General features: G+C 37.2%; 2 protein-coding genes across 2 annotated transcripts; both read right to left on the bottom strand.

Moving 5' to 3' along the window:
- Positions 1–912: 912 nt before the first annotated feature.
- On the bottom strand, positions 913–13,359 carry jpt1a (Jupiter microtubule associated homolog 1a). Its single transcript, XM_028458041.1, has 5 exons — positions 13,130–13,359; positions 9,829–9,971; positions 4,978–5,072; positions 3,449–3,476; positions 913–3,181 (listed from the first exon to the last, which is right to left on the bottom strand). Exons 1-5 carry the CDS (start codon positions 13,183–13,185, stop codon positions 3,048–3,050), a joined length of 456 nt encoding a protein of 151 aa, XP_028313842.1. The 5' UTR covers positions 13,186–13,359; the 3' UTR covers positions 913–3,047.
- Positions 13,360–14,363: 1,004 nt separating this feature from the next.
- sumo2a (small ubiquitin like modifier 2a) lies at positions 14,364–19,329 on the bottom strand. Its single transcript, XM_028446173.1, has 4 exons — positions 19,169–19,329; positions 17,395–17,526; positions 16,044–16,115; positions 14,364–14,872 (listed from the first exon to the last, which is right to left on the bottom strand). Exons 1-4 carry the CDS (start codon positions 19,187–19,189, stop codon positions 14,807–14,809), a joined length of 291 nt encoding a protein of 96 aa, XP_028301974.1. The 5' UTR covers positions 19,190–19,329; the 3' UTR covers positions 14,364–14,806.
- Between the last annotated feature and the right edge of the window lie 1,712 nt (positions 19,330–21,041).

Genomic DNA, 21,041 nt, shown 5'->3' with positions numbered 1-21,041 from the left:
GAAAAATAACAACTTGAACACACCACTACAAATGAATAGGTAACAGCAATGACAGGATGCAAATCTGGTTCTCCAGGTCACTTTTAATCAGAAACAAAACTCACTAGTTTGCATCAAGCTTTGGCGTTATCTCACCTTGTTGTGATGTTGTAATGTTTGAGGTTACAACAGAGCATTTATTAAAAGGGAGTAACTGCTTATGGAACATGTTGAGCCATCAATCAAAGACCTGGTTTTAACGTTTACTCTATAAATAGCAGTCGATTGATTTCCTGGAAACCCAACTGTTTGCGATACAGTCTTACTTAAAATGCTAATTTAATCTATATTATTGGAAGACAATTACCAGGAAATTAGTGCACACCAATAAGCAATAAGTTATTCTAAAGACTTTTTTTTTTCCCTCCAAAGGTTTGTTGATTAGTTTTTATCACTTTGATATTAACTCACATCAAAGGATACCTTTAAACTCATTCATTCCAGAATACTGTCAATTTTCACTGTTTGCTACAGAGCTCTCATCAATGCAAAAAAAACCACATTGAACACTTGTATACACATAAAATACTTGGAGAAGAAACATGATAAAATAAGACTTAATGCACACAGACCAGTCTCTTACCATTCTACTTCATTTGAAGTCTAATTATATTTAACAGTAATTATGGTACATTACTGCATGTTTTAAACCCCTTTTCTATACCATCTTCTGCTCTTAAAAGTGCATTAAGTGGACATAAAACTATTGATCATTGACAAAATCGAATTTTGAAAGTAACCTACAGTCATGATAAGGAAAAAAATCTATTTTAAATGTAGTCATTCCAAATATTAGCAGTTTGTAGCTATAATTCTAGATTAGGATCAAAAGTGTTGATCTTATTTAATGTTAAAAAAGCAGAAAATCCAGTCATGGTCAAAATTTATTTTTATTTTAAGTTTCCACTTGTGCCATTTCATAAATTCAAATTTCAGAAGTGACTTTAGTCCAGCAACATGAAGTGGTATGGGTACAGACATGTACTGCAGAAACAAAAGAAAAGAAAATGATAGGACCGTGTGTACATTGTCCTCCCACAGCAGATGATTGAACATTTGAGTAACAACAAAACAAAGGTGTGCCATCATAAGGTCACTTGTTTAATCAAGAATGGAATTACTATAAACTTTTAATAATCAGGACCAACTACTGTTTTATGAAAAAATAAAATAAAATAAATAAATGAAAAAAAAGAAAAAACAAGTAATTAGATGGCTGATGTGGCATTCTACCACACAGAGGCATACAGGTGTAGCTTCAACCCATGGTAACACAGCGCAGTCAAAATTGGCACAGGGTTCATAGTAACCAAAAGTTAGTGTTAATACAAAAAGGGCTTGTTTGGACAGTCAAACCTGATCCTGACTTGAGTTTATACAGTTGTTTATTTGGCCCCTGCGATGAAATTAGAAGACAGATTCCGACTTCATGCAACAACATTACAACAATTAGTCCACGGAAACAGATAGGCAAAAAAGTATTCACAGTTAGGCTCCTTCACACATTCATATCATACGCAATATTACACTTGATGTGCATGCAAGGGGGCTGAAAATAAACATTGATAAAGCATTTTTTTTTCTTGTGTTCTAAACTCTGCTCCTGTATTGACTTACACCTTGTACCATTTCCATGCTGGTAGGCAACCTGTACCACTGGTGAAAATGAGACCCTTGTACCATTCTTTACGGGTATAATTCATTATAACTAAAGGCAAACTTTGAACTGGTTACCAGGGCTTTTGCTGCACTCAAAAGGCAGAGGTGGCTGCCTACGTTTCGTAGTTCCTCCACCGCTCATATTCAAGGTTTATCCGGCATTCAACACTGCAATGTAATACTTCTGCCTCTCATGAACTTCATTTTTTTTTTTTTTTCACACAACAAATCAATGCTTCAACTGACAAAGAAACATTTTGCTCACTCTCTCCCATGTTAAAAGCTCAGGACTTTATGAAATTCAGTATGTTGTGTAGCGAAACAACATTTGAGATTTTGAAAGATGTTGCAGTTACAGCAGGGAAGCATGTACAGTAGCAGGGTGCACTCACACAGGCCAGGCCACAATAGGAATGTCCGTGGCCCCCCTCTTTGGGCTGTGCTGCCCCAGCAATGCAGTTAATACTTAAACAAGCCACACTCTGGGCCTTCTATGGAGTTACACATGCACATACTGTAACTTGCCAAGCAGTGAGTGCATCCAGCTCAGAGACAGTTCATATTATTACAGCCCGTTGATGCAACAATAACAAGCATGTGACACTGTTCTACTGACAAGCTGAGTATTTATGAGAGCCCCCAGTGCTTCTAGCATTCCCACTGCAGCTGAAGGAATGAAGAGCTCTCCCTGGGTTAAGAGTAGGAAGTAACAGCTGCTGAGTTCCAACCACATCCTGCAAGTATGATAAAGTATGGACTTTGTTTTGTGGAGTGTTCGACGCTATTCTACTTAAATTTTGATTAGACACTATGTACACAACACTGTTCATATTATCACTAATATTGATAACGTATCTGAGATGTTAGATCATGATGACCTAGCTCTTTAAAAAGTCAAGTTTTGATTTCACCTTGTAAAATGAACTGTTGTCATATTTCATTGAACAATAAAAAAGGGCAGCTTTTCAGTTATTCAAAAAACGTAAATGCGCTTTAATGTGATAATCGTCATTTTCTTCAATCAAATTTTTGGGGGCGCCTAAAATACAAAACACTTCCAAGTTTGTTTGAGCCAGATGAAGTGACGCATTAGTACCACCTCTGCCTCACTTTGAGCCAGTGAAAACCCTGGATACATAGAAATACATAAAGTGCTTCTGTCAAAACAAACAAACAATAATAACAGTAGAAAAAAGCTTTTAAAAAGGTATCAAAACAATGCACTTAAGGACGTGGAGGAGACTGGTTCCCACTGGAGACACAGACAAATGAGCTTGGCTTTTTTGAGAAATTAAAAGGACCAGATGAGTTCAGAGATGACAGGAGGTAAGTGAGCAGCTCAGAGGCTTTCAGCCTAGAATGAGGCTGGACTTGCCTCCTGGGGGGTTTCTACGGCCTGACGGCAGTCCTGCTGTGGCTCCCTCAGCCTGTGGGGCCTCCTCATGGTTCTCTGGAACAGCTTCAACCTCAGCAGCACCGTTTTCTACAAGTATGAAATCATCAAGCAAAATCATCATGGAAACAATATTTTCAGAAGAGCAACAGGTTCAGCTCTTTTAAAAGAAAAAAAAAAAACAACATAAAAAACATAGTTAGTGTTTAACTAGTCGTAAACTAAAAGGCTGCACAGCATTTGGGGAATTAATTTTCTCCCCAGACCAGGGGTGCTACTAACAGACTGCTACCAATGTGAGCCTTAATTCAGTCCATAAGTACAGCACAAATGGCTTTGAAAACAAAACATACTTACCATTATCAACAGCAGAGTTTTCTCCACCCTAAAGAAAAACAAAAAAGGCAGTTTATAAAAATTTAAAAAAAAAAAAAAAAAAAAAACAAAGTCATTCTGCACTTAATTCTTGTCCAGCATAAAAAAAAGTGCTTGGGGGCTCTGCTGGAGACGTTGGCGTGGGGTTGCGGTGCCTGGCTGGGTGCATGGGTTCGCCTGCCTATCAGTCCGTGGCTGGCGGGGTGGCCCTGCGTGGGTGGTTGGTGGCGTCCTCTCTCCTCGGGGGGGCCGGGGCCGCCCACCTGTGGAGGGTGCTATGTCGTGGTGTTGTGCGGGCCTGTGCTGGCCCTGGTGTGGGAGCTGGCCTCTCTCTGGGCCGGCTGGCATGCTTGGGTGTGGGTGGGTGGGGGGCGGGATGCTGGTGGGGGGCCTTGGGGTTGGGGTCGGTGGCGGGATGCGCTGGGTGCTTGGCTACTTGGGGCTTCCTCAGATGTGTGTATGGGGGCGGTGGCTACCTCTCGGCCTGGGATATTGGGGGCGTCAGGGGGGTTGCTCCGCCGTGGGGGGGGTGGCCTGGGGCCCCCTGGCCCCCACTCTTTCTGCTGGCCTGACTGCATCTGCGGGCCTGGGGCAGTTCCTGGGTTTGCGGTAACGGTTTTTGCACATATACTGGTATACGATGCACTGGCACACCTTGGGATGTGGGATAAAACTCATACTGGGCTTAACTTTAGACACGTTAATCCCAAATACCTGCTTTAGGTACTACCACTCACTCATTCCCCCTGTCCACAGCCACCACCATTATAGCTAAGCTTCACACTTGTCACTATACTGGCTTGATTACGCAACATAATAAGCACAATATATTCTACAACTTCACGTCTCACCCTCACTGTAAAACAATCTATTCTTCCCCACCCTTTCTAATTCCTACCTAGAGTCTCTCCTCCCTGCTCCCTTTCCCCTCCACTTAGGTGTAACACTGCTCTCCCTTTTTATATCCTCCCTCTAATAAAACATTTCTTACCCTTCCTTAGGGAGGGCTGGTGATGGTCACAATTAAGCAATAAAATAAATCAACTTATTTTATTGCAATAAAAAAACATGCATTGCTGTCTCATAATGATTGCACTTCTTGTTGTGTTGACCTTTGACAGCATGTGCAGACAAGATAAAAAAAAAAAAAGTAATCCAATATCCGATATTCATTTTCAGGCAAATATCGGCCCTCAGTTGTCCCCACCATATACTGACTTGAATTGCTGACTATTGTTCTCTGTTTGAGTAACATCACTTGATCAAGCCTTTTCTAACATTCCACACTACAAAATCAGTAATAAAAGTATGTATGATCCGTGCTGATATCGGATCGGATTTATATCAGTATCGGCAAATACTAAAGGCTGCAATATCGGTATCGTATCGGAAGTGAAAAAGTTGTATCGGGACGTGCCTAATACTAACTCATCAGGATTGAAAAAGGAAATGTCTGTGTGTGTGAAACATATAGACATGTTTTTCCTTGGTCTTGGTCTGATCCAGCTCACCGTGGTGGGGTTTTCTCCTGTAGTGGAATCATGGTTTAGTCCTCTCCTTCGTGGGGCTGATGATTCACCACACAGCACACCTGTAGGCTTTCCACCTGCCACAGCAAGAGGAAAAATGTCTTACATAGACTGTAACCTCTTGCAAACGTTCACAACTATTGAATGTACAGTAAATGTTGAGCAAAGACGTTTCCATCTCTAAGGGGAAAGTCCAAACACAGTCCAGCAGGTTTGAGATCTGTCAAAGAAACTTCAGGACTGAGTCTGGAGCTGAACTACAATCATGTACTAGTCAGACAGCCATTGAAAGTAGGTACAGTTTACTGTGTATAATATTAGCATAACAAGTTAAATACAAAAATGGAGAAATTAATCTTCCTACTTAAAAAAGTTAAATCATGCAAAATAATTTGTTTGCATTTTTTTAAAAAATCTGTCAAATAACCTAAAACAAAAAAACATGGATATGGCCATACAATTAGGGCTGCAGCAAACGATTATTTTAGTAGTCGAGTATTCTATCGATTATTCTGGCGATTAATCGAGTAATCGGATACAATTTTTTTTAAATTTCATTAAATTTCTTGAACTTAATTTAATAGTAATACATGGCAATGACAATAACAGAAGTCAGTTAAATGAATAACCAATTCAATTCCTCTTAAGATAATTTTTTTTATTGGCAGACTTAACATAGCTGAACTGGTAGCTGCTTCTTTCAAGAAAAAAGAGTGCATTTAAGTTTCATTGGCATATTCTGTATTTTAAAGATGACAAAAAAAAGTTGACAAAAAAACTGAAACATATTGCCACATTACACTCTTGTTTTTTTCTAAAGTACAAAAATAAATAACAGTAATTTCAAATTACTTTTTAAGAAGGTGTAAAAAAAAAATTAAGATAAAACTGAGGCATAATAATAAACATTAATGTCTTTCTCCATACTGTGTGTCTGTGTGCGCGCTCAGCTCTTTAAAGGAGCCTGTGGTTGCAATGAAGGAAAGTAAGCATATCAACATGCTCAGAACTGAGGCTCGCCCTGCGCTTCGATGCAATATTCCCTGCTGCAGAAAACAGGCGCTCTGATGGCGTAGATGTTGCTGGGATACACAGGAAGGACTGTGCTAGCTTTGACAGTGTTGGATAGCGCGCTGCATTCACTTTCCACCATGACAGCGGATTCTCCTTCTTGGATAGAGGATGTTCTCCAAAGTACATCAAAACTTCCTTCTGGACATTTTGACTCAACTGCTGCTCCTCATCCTCTTCATCACTGGTGCTTGAGTCTGATGACCCCAGTATCTCCCGTCCTCCACTGTCTGTAGAGCGGAGGCAGCAGCCCCTCCCTCCCGCTCCCGCTTCAGTGCTGACGGCTGCAGCGGAGGCTGTTCTACTTCCTCAAAGTATCAGGTTCAAAATTAAAGCGGTAAATTTCTTTAAAACCACAGTAACTACTGATCAAACACATTCTGAGTGAAGTCATCCTTTAATATCTCCGTTAAGTTGATCATTTAACCGTAGAAGCGGAGCAAGAAGGAAAAAAAAAGACGTCATCAACACTCTCTCTCTCTCTCTGTCTCTACCCTGTTACCGGGGCCACACACACACACACACACACACACACACACACACACACACACACACACACACACACACACACACACACACACACACACACACACACACACACACACACACACACACACACACACACACACACACACACACACACACACACACACACACACACACACACACACACACAGTTTCCCTAGTGATCGCGTCGCTGGAGCGATGAAATGATGGACTGACAAAAAAGCACCACTATGTGCAAACTACCGATCAGGGACGATTTAAGGCAACGGCATCGCTTCCGTCGCGTTCGGTGTGCACGCACCTTTATTCACTACTGCAGCACGGACACTCGACAATGGTATATTATTTGCAGATAATAATTAATATGTTTTCAAATTTTTTTTTTAGACCAATTAGGTGAAATTGGATAATTTCCCACGGCACACCTGACGATCTCTCGCGGCACACTAGTGTGCCGCGGCACAGTGGTTGAAAAACACTGATCTAAATTAAATACTTCTGTGAACGTGACAATAACATTAGACTTACCTGTTGGATCCGCTCGGCAGACTTGATGCATAAAGCGGATGCTTTCGGCTCAGGTGTTGTAGCATTGAAGTAGTGCTGTTATGGTATGCTAATTCTGTTTCGCAGTACACGCATTGTACTGTATTTTGCTCCCGTTTTAGTTTATAATGGTCCCACACTTTCGACAGTTTACGTCGTTTTCTTTGCTCTCCTTGTCGCTCGTCTCCCTCGGTCTCCGTCTCCATTTTGTGTTCCGCACTTTGCGCGCACATGTAGGCATCAAAAGCGGAAGTGGCTTAAACGAAGCATCGAGTCAGAGAATTTTGCCTCGATGCATTTTTGTAATCGAATTACTCGAATAACTCGAGGAATCGTTTCAGCCCTACATACAATATTCAATAAAACTAAATACAACCAAAAGCAAATACCTACCTCTAGCATTGAAAGTGAGAGGCAGACAGTGTTGGGGTCAATTATAATTGTACTTCCGTAATAAATAATTAATCAAAATTATGATGTAATTAGGGTCCGAAGGCCATACTAATGGTGTAATTAGGGGTCCAAAGGCCATACTGGCCGTAGGAACCTATTGTTTTTGCTTTTCTTGGGTATTTGTGGTTTTGCCCCTTACCCGGGGTTTCCACTGGATACGTCTCCACTGCACCACGGCACCGATCCGGTATTTCACCGCTGTCCGCCGTCCGGTAATTCACACCGGTTGTGTTTGGAGTGCGCCGCGGTGCTCTCCATTTGAACGACTGTGACGTCACGAGACAGATCAGTTCTCACGATATTTATATAATTGCGCGAGAACGCAGTTAAATGTATGTGTTATAAACGCAACAATAAACAGACAAACAGGTCAGTGTTCCTAACAAAGGAGTACAAGAAGGTTGGACTCTCTGGATTTGTCATAGACACATTTTTTAGCAACAGCCAACAGAGAAGAGATAAAACTGCACCAGTAAAACATGAACTAAATCAAAGTTGCTGCAGTTTACAGTGTAGTTACAGTATGAGAGGAATCAATATAGTGGATGTGAATTTGTTTTTACACATTATGACGTTTTGGTGATGTATTTACTTGAAATATAATCTGAAGTGTTTTATTTTGAAAAGTAACCTGATATTTTATTGCGGAGTACGTGCTTAATTTCCTGTTTAGCTTCATTTGCTCTGTGCTGATTGATGCATCGTGCTCCGGTGTCCGCCAGAAATAGAAGCCCTGTGTATATCTGGCGCAGGGCACCGGACTACCGCATCTGGGAAGGAGCAGACAAGCAGCAGCGGACCTGGTGGAAATTATCACATAGATTAAAGTGGAAACCTATCAGCCCCGGTGACGCGGCGGTGACGTTCCGCAGCGGAGCCGCATCCAGTGGAAATTGGGGGTTAGGATGCCCAAAGTCTCACCAAAATTTGCACACACCTCAGGCCTGCTGAACAATTAGAAATTTTGGCGCATTGAAAAAAATCACAAACATAATAGACGCCATTTCGTCTTGAAATTCAGGATTTTTTTTGTCTGCGTGCCGTTTGTAGACCAGCTGCTTTATCTCCAAAATGGCGACTTCCGGGTTGACACGCCGTGAAAACCCTCTATAGAAAAATGCATATAACTCTAATACAAAGTTCAAATCGCCTCATATTTGATAAACATGTTGACTGTCCATCACTAAACAAGAATCAATGTTAAAATTACCCATCATGCTTTGCGTTCTCAGAGGGCGCTGCTTTTAGTGCTGTCTGACGCTAACAGCTCTTGTGGAAAGACAATATGTCTTGATGACTTCAAAACAGTGTTGGATGAATCTTAAAAGATGGGAGCAGGTCGCTGATGAAGAAATAACATTTTGTGATCAGTGGGAGGGGCCTATAATGTCATTGGACATGTAGAGAAAACCAGACACTGCTCATCACCTGCCCAATACAATCCCAACACCAACAGTGAAACATGGTGGTGGCAGCATCATGCTATGGGGGGTTTTTCAGCTGCAGGGACAGGACGACATGTTGCAATTGAAGGAAAGATGAATGCGGCCAAGTACAGAGATATCCTGGAAGAAAACCTCTTCCAGAGTGCTCAGGACCTCAGACTGGGCCGAAGGTTCACCTTCCAAAAAGACAATGACCCTAAGCACAAGCAAAAATAACAAAGGAGTAGCTTTGGAACAACTCTGTGACCATTCTTAACTGCCCAGCCAGAGCCCTGACCTAAACCCAATTGAGCATCTCTGGAGAGACCTGAAAATGGCTGTCCACCAATGTTCACCAAAGTCCAACCTGACAGAACTGGAGAGGATTTGCAAGGAAGAATGGCAGAGGATCCCCAAATCCAGGAAAACTTGTTGCATCATTCCTAAGAAGACTCATGGTTGTACTAGCTCAAAAGGGTGCTTCTACTAAATACTGAGCAAAGGGTCTGAATACTTATGACCATGTGATACATGTGTACATTAATGAGAAATAAAATAAACTTTTTTGATTTTAGCAAATGGCTGCAATGAAACAAAGAGTGAAAAATTTAAAGGGGTCTGAAAACTTTCCGTAGTACCCACCGTGAATCTAGGGAACACAAAAAAGGCTCAAACGCACACACCAAAAATATTAAAATAAAATCTAGAATTGAATGCGTTTGCATTGAAGGAGTTGCAAAAAGCTGCCAAAACATTGTTTATTTGTTTTATCGATAATAAAATACAACACAAATACTGTGAGATCTTGAGATGTTTTGGATTTGGATCTTACCTGGTGGGTTGTTTCTTCGGTTAGCGTACGGGTCCTCTGGCTCTGCAAAAACACTCGAGGCCATCTTGTTTTTCCGGACAGGAGGCTTGTCTTCATCAGCACCAAAAGAGATGTTGGATCCACCTCCAGGAGGACGCAGAACCCTTGAAGGAAAAGTCACAAAACAGCTACACTCAATGAAACCAAAACTGGTGTAAATATAGGGGTGGGGGAGAACAATATTGATTCACATAAGAATCACGATTCTAATCATCCACAATTCTGAATGGATTCATAAACTTCAAAAATCTATTTTTTTTTTCTTTTTTTCATAATCAGAATCAACTTTAATGACCATGTATTTTATACACACAAGGAATTTGACATGGTGAACTGTGCTCTCCTCATTAAATAATAACATTAAACTAGAAAATATAAACAGTAGTTAAAGACTAATATGTGCAAAACTAAACAGGATAATAACAAAATAATAAGATAATAATAAAAATAGGATAATAGTGCAGTAGTGCAGTGCATTTTTTTTTAATTACAAGTCAAACAATACAAGCAGAAACGCAAAACCAAAACAACAACAAAAACAGAAAGTACAGGATGAAAGCAGTTATACAATTCTTATAGTCACAGTTTACTTACTTCTGGAAAAAAGGGGCAGCTTTTAATTAGGCAATTTAATTTATACAAGTTATTTCTTGTACAGTAAGTTAGTTTTTATTTGTTTAGCATGAATAAATGCTACCCTCTGTCTTAAGTTTGCCTTTGTGTGACTACATCATTAGAATCAGTTTATTTAAAATGACCTTATAGAAACTGTATTGTTTTGATGCCTTAACACACTATGCATTGTATCTGTTTTTGAATCGAGAATCGATTTTGAACCGAATCGTGACCCTAAGAATCGGAATCAAACCGAATCATGATGTCTTTAAAAAAATATATATAAAAACAGAAATGCTTGAAAACATTTCAATTGTAATTTACATAATAAAAGAATCATTGGAACAACTATAGCTGTAATACATTTGTCTAATGCATTTCATACACCAAGGGTGGCTACTGACTAATCATTTGATCATTAAGAGCCATGTAAAATACAGACTCTGCTTCATTGATTAACATGTGTGACTGATTTACAGGGAGCTCTTTAGGTCAGTATCATTTGGTAACTTATTTCAAGCAAGCATTAAGTGTTAAAATGTGACTGATTGCTAAAAAAATAACTTTCCTACTGTGCTTCATCTTTGGGGTTTTTTTAGACTTGTGTTTCCTTGACTGCATGACCATTGTGATAAGGACTGAGCTCTGTGGCAGTGTTACCAACACTATTAGAACAACTAAAGCATCAGGTGCAGAAACGCCAACAGTTGTGCGTAGGTTGCATAGCACTGCCCTCTACTGGAGGATACAAGTACAGCCTGTCTCCATCCAAGATCATATGGAATGAAATAAGGACAAAGAGAGCAGTTTTGAGTTATTTTGTGATCAATTGTCCATCTGCTCCAGTGGTCAAATTCATGATGGACAATTATCCTATTTATAATAAAAGTAAACAGAACGTTCAACAGTAAATTTGCTCATGAAAATATAGCGCTGTAAATTACTTGACCCATATTAAAAAATAATAAAATAGGAAAGGATATTTTTTTTTCAAAACAACTAGTGCATCGACTGAATATCAACCATAAATGATCATTTCTATGTAATTTTAAGCATGACGAATGATATGTTATCCAAAAAATATACATAGTTGGGATTGTATCATAGGACTATAGTAGCAAATACATTTTGGAAACCTTTATTTATGTATTGATTTTAAACACCTCATATCTGCCTGAGAAGACTTCACAGTACAAATAGTTAGTCCATTGTTTTTTTACAGCAATTAATCAATATCATTATCGGTCCATAGCTCGGCTGAATAATTGGTCGGGCAATAATATGTAACTTATGTATTCACTTTTTTGCTGCATGGATATCTTATGTGCTGTGTGCATTATAAGATGCTATTGACAGCAATGCTAACAAACAAACAAAAAAAAACAACACAGAGAAGTGCACTAGTTATTTGTTTACAGTTGCACTTTTCTGATTTATCCATGTTTACTGGTTGCGATTCGTGCAAATTCCTTTTTGTTTTTTAAATTGTATTACAGAAATACAGTTTGCACTAGTTTGTCTTTTCTTATATAATATCAGTGGTTTTGCAGTCCTTATGTTGGCAGTGTTATTAATTAAAGTTCCTCTTTTAATTTAGGAGTGTGTTGCTTTCTTGTCTTGAATCATATTTTGGGTATTATAAGAATTTGTGCTAACATACAGTATATATATCTTGTGTATATTTTGTATTTCTACTAGCTTATTGTGTTATTTTATTTTTTTCTTTAGACCTGTACTCTTGCACCACCAGAGTTGTCCTTTAATTTCATTGTACATTATGTATGATGACAATAAAAGCCTTCTTTCTCTTCTTCTTATTTTGTATTTAATAGGCCATACATCGGATATCAACTTAAATGAATATATATCGGCCCTATAACTCCATATTGGTCAGCTCTATTTGACTAATAGACTTTGATGAACAAGTTTAAAGGGTGAAAAACGTGTATTTTTCATAGGGTAAATTAAACAAATTTGAAACAAAATTTGTGTAATGTTTTGAGATTTTTACACCTATACATGAATTCCACTTCAAGTTGGACTTAATATTATTGTAAATTCTATGTTGTTGTTTTTATAACAAAAAAATGTAGAAAGAAAACGCTGGACAGAAGAAAAAATAATGTGGGCAAAGTGTTAGACCTTTAAATAGTGACTATGCATTAGTTGGATTAACATCAGGTGTGGCCAGTGCAAACAAGGCCCTATATAATCTCCATCCGGCCAATGGATGCAGGGTAACCCGCTTGTTTCCCAGATAAATGAGACTACATTTTTGGGCCCCACTGTGACTAACAGGTGACATCTGTTGGGTTCATTGAGCACCGATGAAGGGACAAAGTGTGCAGACACCCGATATTAACCAGGCCTAGAGCCGCCTGGCGTGCACCTGCTGGCGGACAGCTCGTCTACAATGGGGAGGGTGCATGCTTGCTATCACGCTAGCTAACGGCACATATGGAAGCACCAATTGAAGGTGTGGTAAGAAGCTTTACCATAACACCACCGACACGTTTTCCTCAACATTGTTGGATTAAGAACAAGTAGCGAAGACAAAACAGCAGTTAGACTGTTACATTGTAGGAGAAGTAAAGAGGGATGGAGGAAATAGGCGGATAATAAACGGCCCCACCAACGCATTTTTTACCTGGAACTGCTCTTAGCATCGGGCTCCATCCCTTGAAACGTCGTTGTAGTAGTCATTCTTTCTTTTTCTTAGTAGTTTGCGGCACAATAATAATAAATCTATCAAATACAGTCACAAATTACACTTTAATCAGCAGCTTATCACCACCTCATCATTGTCTACCGTCACTAGCACGTCCAAAGCATTACGTCCACTTGCCTCCGGTAGGAAAGAGCAGTCAAGATGGATACGTCCATTCTTTTTTCCGGCTCTATTTTCAAAATAAAATGGTATCATGCGTAACACTATTAGTACACAGTAGTAAACACAGTCAATGGTTAGCAACACTTGACAAAGAGAAACGATTACAATATTTTTTTTCCCCCAAGTTTATACTGGAGATACATTATTGTGACAATGGTGTCAATTCAAACGGAAAAATACAAAGTTTTATTTTGAAAAACGATTTCTCAATTAAGACAGAGATGGTTAACTTATCACAAAAAAGTGATTTGACTGATCTAAGGGACCACATTATCAACATTTGGAATATCAGGAAACAAAGCTCTCAAATGTTTTTTATTTTGTGTATTTTTCTTGTGATTTTATGTTTGATTTTGTGTATTTTTCTTGTCATTTATTTCAGAGGCTCGAGAAAATAAGGCTAAGTCTATAGCCCACCTACTATTAGATGGTCAGCATTAAACCAAGCTTGGTAGTAAGTCTATAATAAAAAATAAAAAAAACTTCGAGGGTTATTCATGTGTGGTTTCTGTCCACCTCCACCAATACTACAGCATTTCTCAAACTTTAAAGTTAAATACAACACTTGGAAAAAAGGTTGCCGGACAAACAAATATTGTGGAAATTGTGCAAATGACAAGTTGAATCAGCTAAAACAAACACCGAAAATCTTAAATGGAACTAAAACAATTTAATTACTCATTTTCCATCCAAGGAGCAGAAATATGTTTAATCTAGAGTCTTGACAACACAGAATATAAAAATAAACATTTAGAGTTCTTCTTCCTGTTTTGATTTTAAAGTGATCTTTATTTTATTTCTTTTTTAATTGTAGTTATAATTCAGCATATTCTTATTTATAATTTGACTTAACGACCAGTGGATAAACACAAAGGTAAGTGGAGAAAAAGGCAGTGTGGTGTAACACCACAATTGCACAGAGATTGCTTTACAGGGCAAGTAAAGCTATTCAGATTACAATAGGTCTGTAAATATAAGAAAGAGGCAACACTTTTTTAAAAAAAAACCAAACAATTTATTCTAATAATACATTTTCTTAACAGATGTGTGTAAAACACAGGCTTGCGTAACAATGACAAATTTCATGCTGTATCAAGGTTTTGAAGAAGTATAAAAACAAAAACATAGGCCAGACATTTGTCTTTCAATCAAATATGAAAAAAAAAAGAAAAGCCAGAAAGTTGCATCAAGCTTTAGACTTCATCAGCATATTAGACACGTTGCTGCTAAGATGTTGCCTACACTGATGAGTTTAAGACATGTTAAAATACAAATTACAGTGTGGCCAAACTACAATTGTGCTGCTAAGCATTTTGGACCAATGGGGATCAATTGGCATGTATTAACACTGGTCAGAATCAAATGATAGCACGGTATAACAATGATGTCTTGGGCTGAAAGGGGGAGGTAAGGGCGTCTATTGGGAAACAGTCTTTAAAGAGAAGAGCCGCCGGTTTGTTGTTGAAACACGTCAATAGTATCTTCATCCTCCATTTCTAACTGCAGGTGGAAAAAGAAATGGAGAAAGTCAGTTAGTGTCAGTAGTCTTCACACGGATTTTGGGAGCTACTTATTTGATTATGCAAAGACACAAACAGTCATGTTTAAAACATCTTCACTGCCATTATGAAAGAATTTCCAAAAAGAAAACCAACAAGACAACAGCCATCAACATCCCCCGCCAAATTGGTTCTCATCATAACTCACAAATATTTCCTAAATGTCCTAAATCTAAGTTGTATACATAAGAAAATATTATCACATCAGAATATAAAATTACTATCTTAAACAGTTTCTAAGAAAAGCTGTCCCCTTTCAAGATACCTCAAACAGAGTTAAAAAACGGCACAAGGGCAACAGCTCTGTAAAAAAAAAAAAATTGCGCTCTTCTCATTTTCAAACTATTTTCGAAGGTATTGATATCCTGAAGCCACACACCGAATTTGGTTATCCTATCTTAAACAGTTTCTGAGAAAAGCTGTCCCCTGTGAAGATGCCTTGAACAGGGTTAAAAAAAAAAGAGGAAAAAGGGCAATAACTCTGGAAAAAAAATTGAGCGCTTCTCATTTTAGAACTCCATCAAGCTATTGATACCCTGAAGCCACACACCAAATTTGGTTATCCTATCTTAAACGAATTCTGAGAAAAGCTGTCCCCTTTAACTCGGATGCATGAACAGACGGAGCTCAAACCTATATCCCCCTTCACACTTTATGGCGGGGGATAATAAATGACACCTAAAAACAATTATAATTATCTTTTTTCACTTGTTTTCATCTATGCACTCCAAAAACGCACAAACTTTACTCATTAACACTGAAAACACTTCACTTTTAGACTGTGGGAGAAGCACTTTGTGTGAAGCCACTCATGCTTATCGCAAACAATAATTGTCTGAACAGAAAGAAAAAGCACCAACTCTACTTCTAAATGTGAGGTAGATTAGCAAAGCTGTGCTCATAACTTTGTAAAGAGAAACTTTTACCTAAGGATTTGTGTTTTCCCTGAGATATCAACATTAGAAACTAACTTTGTCCTGTGCTTAAAACAGTAAGACACTATGTATAAATACATGAATTACAAGCCGTTGATAACAACATTACAAAGCAATATTTCAGAGTATTTAAAAGCAACCTCCTTGTGTTGGCTGAATACGATGCTGTGTTCCTACCTGTGACGGTGTGTCTGTTTCATTGATGGGCTGTCCGTCAAATCGAAATCGTATCTGCCTCATTGACAAACCCTGTGTGAACAAACAAGAATATCGTGTTGTAAGAGATAAATAGTGGCATAAAATAACATTCACATTAATAGACAGGGTGTGTGAACAGGTTGCATAATTCAGCTGCAGTCCACTCTTTTACAAATATAGAACTTTTCTCAATGAAAGCTTTTTAATGGTTTGCTGGAATATCTATGGGATTAAAGTCATATACGAGTTTCTCTAAGGGTGCAGTGCAACAATTTTACTGTTAACAGAAATAGGCTGCAAATCAGAGTTCAGTTTCCTTGAGTGAGACTTTGAACCTTGCTTTTTGTAATTGTTGTTTTTTTGCATGTATGCAGGTTATGTTCACAATGTGTGAGGAATCTTTCAGACGGGGCTAAAACATACCTCGAGAAGCAATGAAATGAGCCCTGGCTTGTATTTTGTATTATCTAGCCAAAACAACAGACAAGTGATAGCAATGAAAGTTTATGCTTCACATTTTCTTGTTAATCATTAGGCAAAGGAGGCCTTCAAATGAACTGAAGGCGTCATTAATTACTCACCAGGAGCTGCTAACCTTTAACTAACACAAATGTAACGCAACATGGGTTGAGTTTATCAATCACAGTTTTAGTAAAACGATATTAAAATAAATACATAAATCACATAAAACATAAAATCACCACTGTTTAAAAATAAATTTAAAAAAATATATATATATATATATAAATGTCAGGTATTTATTTGTATATGTTATGAATTTGAACACATTTGAACTATTTTCAATCAAAAGTAAAAAAAAAAAAAAAACACATCTAAATACATGTAATCAAATGAGATTAATTAACATCCTTTTGATAATAGAGGACTAATAAATTGATCAAACAGCTACTAGTAGCAGACTATTACTATCAACTATGAATATAAACACTGGTGTTTATTTAAAGAAAATATAAGTGTTGTTTTTATTACTCTACAAATAGATTGAATAAAAACCTAGTCGTACTTAACCGAATAAATAAATAACTAGTAGAAATAGTAATAATACTTCAAAAATACCTGTGAGGTTTGGGGAAGATTTGTTAGGTGGACTTGTTAGACAAATTGTAACCACACAAAGGCCTTGAGAAAATGCTAATTAATTATATCTATTTAAATACACGACTGAATAAAAATGTCTTGTCGTGACGTGGAGAAAGACTGTAAAGTTGCTCAGTTTGGCAATGACTCTTAAAGTAACCAGAAATTAATCAGAAAAAAAAAACAACACACAGTTAATAAAGGCAGTGAAATATTGCAGTAGTACGCTCACCTGACGTTCACAATAAGCTTTCATCAGTTTGCTGAGAGGAGTGTGCCTTTTGATCTTAAACTGCACCACTGATCCATCCTGGCCCGCCACCTTCAGGTTGATGTGCTCATTGTTCTCCGTCTTCACTCCCTCCTGTAAAACAACACATCAGAGATAAGTAAGTAATCTTTATTTATAAAGCACTTTTCACAAGTAAAAACCACAAAGTGCTTCACACAAATTTCAGTATCATCAGATAGGCAACTTTTATCACAGCGGGGGCCACACAAATGTGATTTTTTCCAATCCGAGGGCCAAATTATCAGCATTTGTCGTCGTTTACAATGAGGACCAATCTGTGCATTAATACAGTAAACAACAAAACATTTGTGTGTCTTTGTTGTTGTTTTGTGTTTTTCTCTCAATTTTCATTGTTTTGTTTATATATGTTGTTTTGTGGGCTTTACTGTCATTTTTGTATATTTTTGTCATCGTTTTGTGTAAATTTTGAGTCAATGTGCGCATTTTTTTTGTTGTTTTGCATTGTTCTATGTCATTCTGTATAGTTTTGTTGCTTGGTGTGGAATGTGGGTTTCTGAGACATTTTTATAGTTGTTTTGTATATTTTCAATTAATTCACTTTTAGTCATCTTGCGTATTTTGTGTTACTGTCCTTTTTGTGTAATTTTGTACGTTTCTGTAGTTATTTAAAATAAATTTTTGTTGTTGGTGTTTTGGTATTTCTTTTGTGTTTCTGGGAGTAATCTTGCTCATTACATTTGGGGGCCACAACCAGGCAGTTGCCTATGTCTGCAATACATGTTTTATTGATTTCTGCAGTTTATAACCCAAGATATAGATTTTTTGGGCTGTTACATGTGTGAAATTATTTTGCTAATAACTTAAATTGTAATATTGCAGTGCTCCTGTAAATATTGTGATTATTAATCTGAAGGTTTTCAGTATTCTAGGTCATTAATTGTCCTTCCTTCGTTAAGACAACTGGACTTAAAGAGACAATGTGTCTGAATTCAATGAGAAATGCTAAATATGAGTGAAGTTCTCCTTGAGAAACTATAGCACCACCTCTTCAGTTCTTTATTCACATGGGCCACATACAGTATTAGACCATAGGCCTAAAGTACATCTGTGAATAAAGATGATGTAGGTATAAGTCACTGGTTTTAGTTAATGAGCCTCAGTTTCGAGACTGATCAAAATGAAGAGCAAAAAGAGCCAATTACTGGAACAGACGTTAGCATTAGCATTAGCCAAACCATTAACAATGGCCTGGTACCTACTGGGAACCATGCTGTATGACCGGGTTAAAGGACAAATAATGGTTAGCGATTGTGTGTATAAACACGTTAAAACACGTCTAGTTTGACCATTCTACACGATGGGTTGAATAAATAGTTTACAATCATTTAAGCTCAGTGGAGTGGATCGATGCTAGCAGTTTTCCCCACTTTTTTTTTTTTTTTTTTTTAAACAGACATTGCCAAAGTTAACCACACGTGCGCCATAAAACACAATGAGCCTAAAATATAGCCCTAGATATAACCCACAACAGTGTGTTGTTTGTTTCATTTCACCGCGTATTTCAGGTACGTTAGCTGTGAGAGCTTATAATGCTAGTTAGCTTCTAAGCTAACAAGGCGGCGTTGGAGAGTTTTAAATGGCCGTTATTGCACACACTACAGTGTAAAAGACGGTCACTGTGATATTTCTTGGACATCTCAGCTGAAACACACAACAGAAGAGCATATATATGTGAAGAGAGTCGGCTCATCACCTTAGGCTTCTCGTCGGCCATGTCTGCTGTTGTCTGCGGCTCCGTGTGCGCCTCTTCCGCTGCTGCTGCGCCGCTCACCGCCGCTCAGCGGGAAAACTACGTCAGCTACATGTGCGCGTGTGTGTGTGTCACTGCTGGGCCCACTGAGAGAGTTTCTACAATTATTATTATTATTTTATTTTTTAATCCTCTTTTCCCCATCAAGTGAATCCAAGCATCACGTTATGGAAGCATATCTGTACCATAATTCAATTTCAAATAAGGCAGCTACAGCCTTCAATGCATTAGCCTTTCTGCTAATGCATTTTCATTTTCAAATTTTCCATTTCAAATTGATTTTTGGTACCTATTTGCTGGGCCATCTTTTGAAAGCCCAGCTTTTTTTTTTATTAAGTTACAAAATGAGCAACCTTGAAGAAGAAAATGAAAATGCAGTTTGGATTATTTATTATTCATTTTATTTGCGAGTTAAAAAATGCAGTTATATTCTGAAAATGAAAAATGATTTCTGTTAATCCATTTTAAATTGAATTACGGTACAAATATGCTTCCATTTTACATGTAAAGAAAGTTTCATTTTTTAATATTAACAATAATGCTAATTAGTTGTAGTTAGAGCTGGGTAAAAAAAATCAATTTAATCGATTAATTGAATTTGTAGATAAAAACGATTTTTATTTTGCAAATTCGAGTTTGAAAAAAAAAATATATATATATATATATATATATATATATTTTTTTTAATAAAAAAAAATAATAATCCCATCAGTTTTTTCTGACTTTTTTTGCGTTCCAATGTGAGCCAGCCCCCAATTGTTCACATATGTTTACCCTTTGAGTACGCTATGTGCCACAGGCTTGTTTAATTTTTTATTTGCACTATGCTGAGATGCTAAGGGAAGAGTTTATTATTATTTTTTAATTGTAATGTTATGTTATAAAATATGTAGTTATCTGATTTCTTAATCAGAACATTTAAGCTACTGTGAAGTTGCTGTTACACTTTTACTTAAACCTGGGTTAAAGCTTAAAATTGTTGAATAACAGAACCTCATTTACTTTTGATTTTGAGATTGTTTTATGCATTTTAACTCTTGAGGACAATCACAGCATTAAAGTTGAACTTTTGACAATATATCTGATGTCTGCAGTCATTTTTAAGTGCATTTAAAAAAAAATCAAAAAAAAAAAATCAAATGGAAACTCAAATTTTTACCTTAAAAAATCAGAGATTTTTGTTTCGGCAAAATCGCCCAGCCCTACTACGTATGGGTAAGCAATAGAACTGTAAGGTGGTTCCCCAGTTTTGCGTGTAATTAAATTGTTATGGATAGTATATAGTACAGCCCATTATGTTTCATCGTTTAATAGACAAAATTAAAATCAAAGTAGTTTTTTCTGGTATCTGTACATTACTTTAGTTTTTTTTTTTTTTTGGTGACTTTTTACTTTTACTCCTTTCTTTTTTAAACAAATATCTGTACTTTCTACTCCTTACATTTTTAAAATGAGATTGTTACTTTTAAGGCATTCGAAGATGACGCAAAAACGCTCTGGGTTTAATTGATAATTTACATTTTTTATTTCTTTTTTAAACATTTTATTTACAAATTGTATTTATAATGAGTGCTAAATTCTCCAGGTGTCCATAAAGGGTAACATATTTCATTTATTTTCTTGTACCAGTTTTCTACAAGTTCTTAAAAATGTTAAATTCAAAGCTCATCAATGGTGAGTGATGGTGAGCGGAAACTTTTTAAAAAAAAAATGTAATTTAGTGCTCACTTAAATGATGAAAGTGAAAAATATTGAAATACTGTCTAGTAGATGAAGTCCTAAATGCTTTGAACAAAATTAATGACTAATAAATTAT

This window comes from Gouania willdenowi, chromosome 1 (genome assembly GCF_900634775.1).
Source record: "Gouania willdenowi chromosome 1, fGouWil2.1, whole genome shotgun sequence".
In the NCBI taxonomy this organism is placed as follows: Eukaryota; Metazoa; Chordata; class Actinopteri; order Blenniiformes; family Gobiesocidae; genus Gouania; species Gouania willdenowi.
This window is presented reverse-complemented; position numbering and strand designations above follow the sequence as displayed.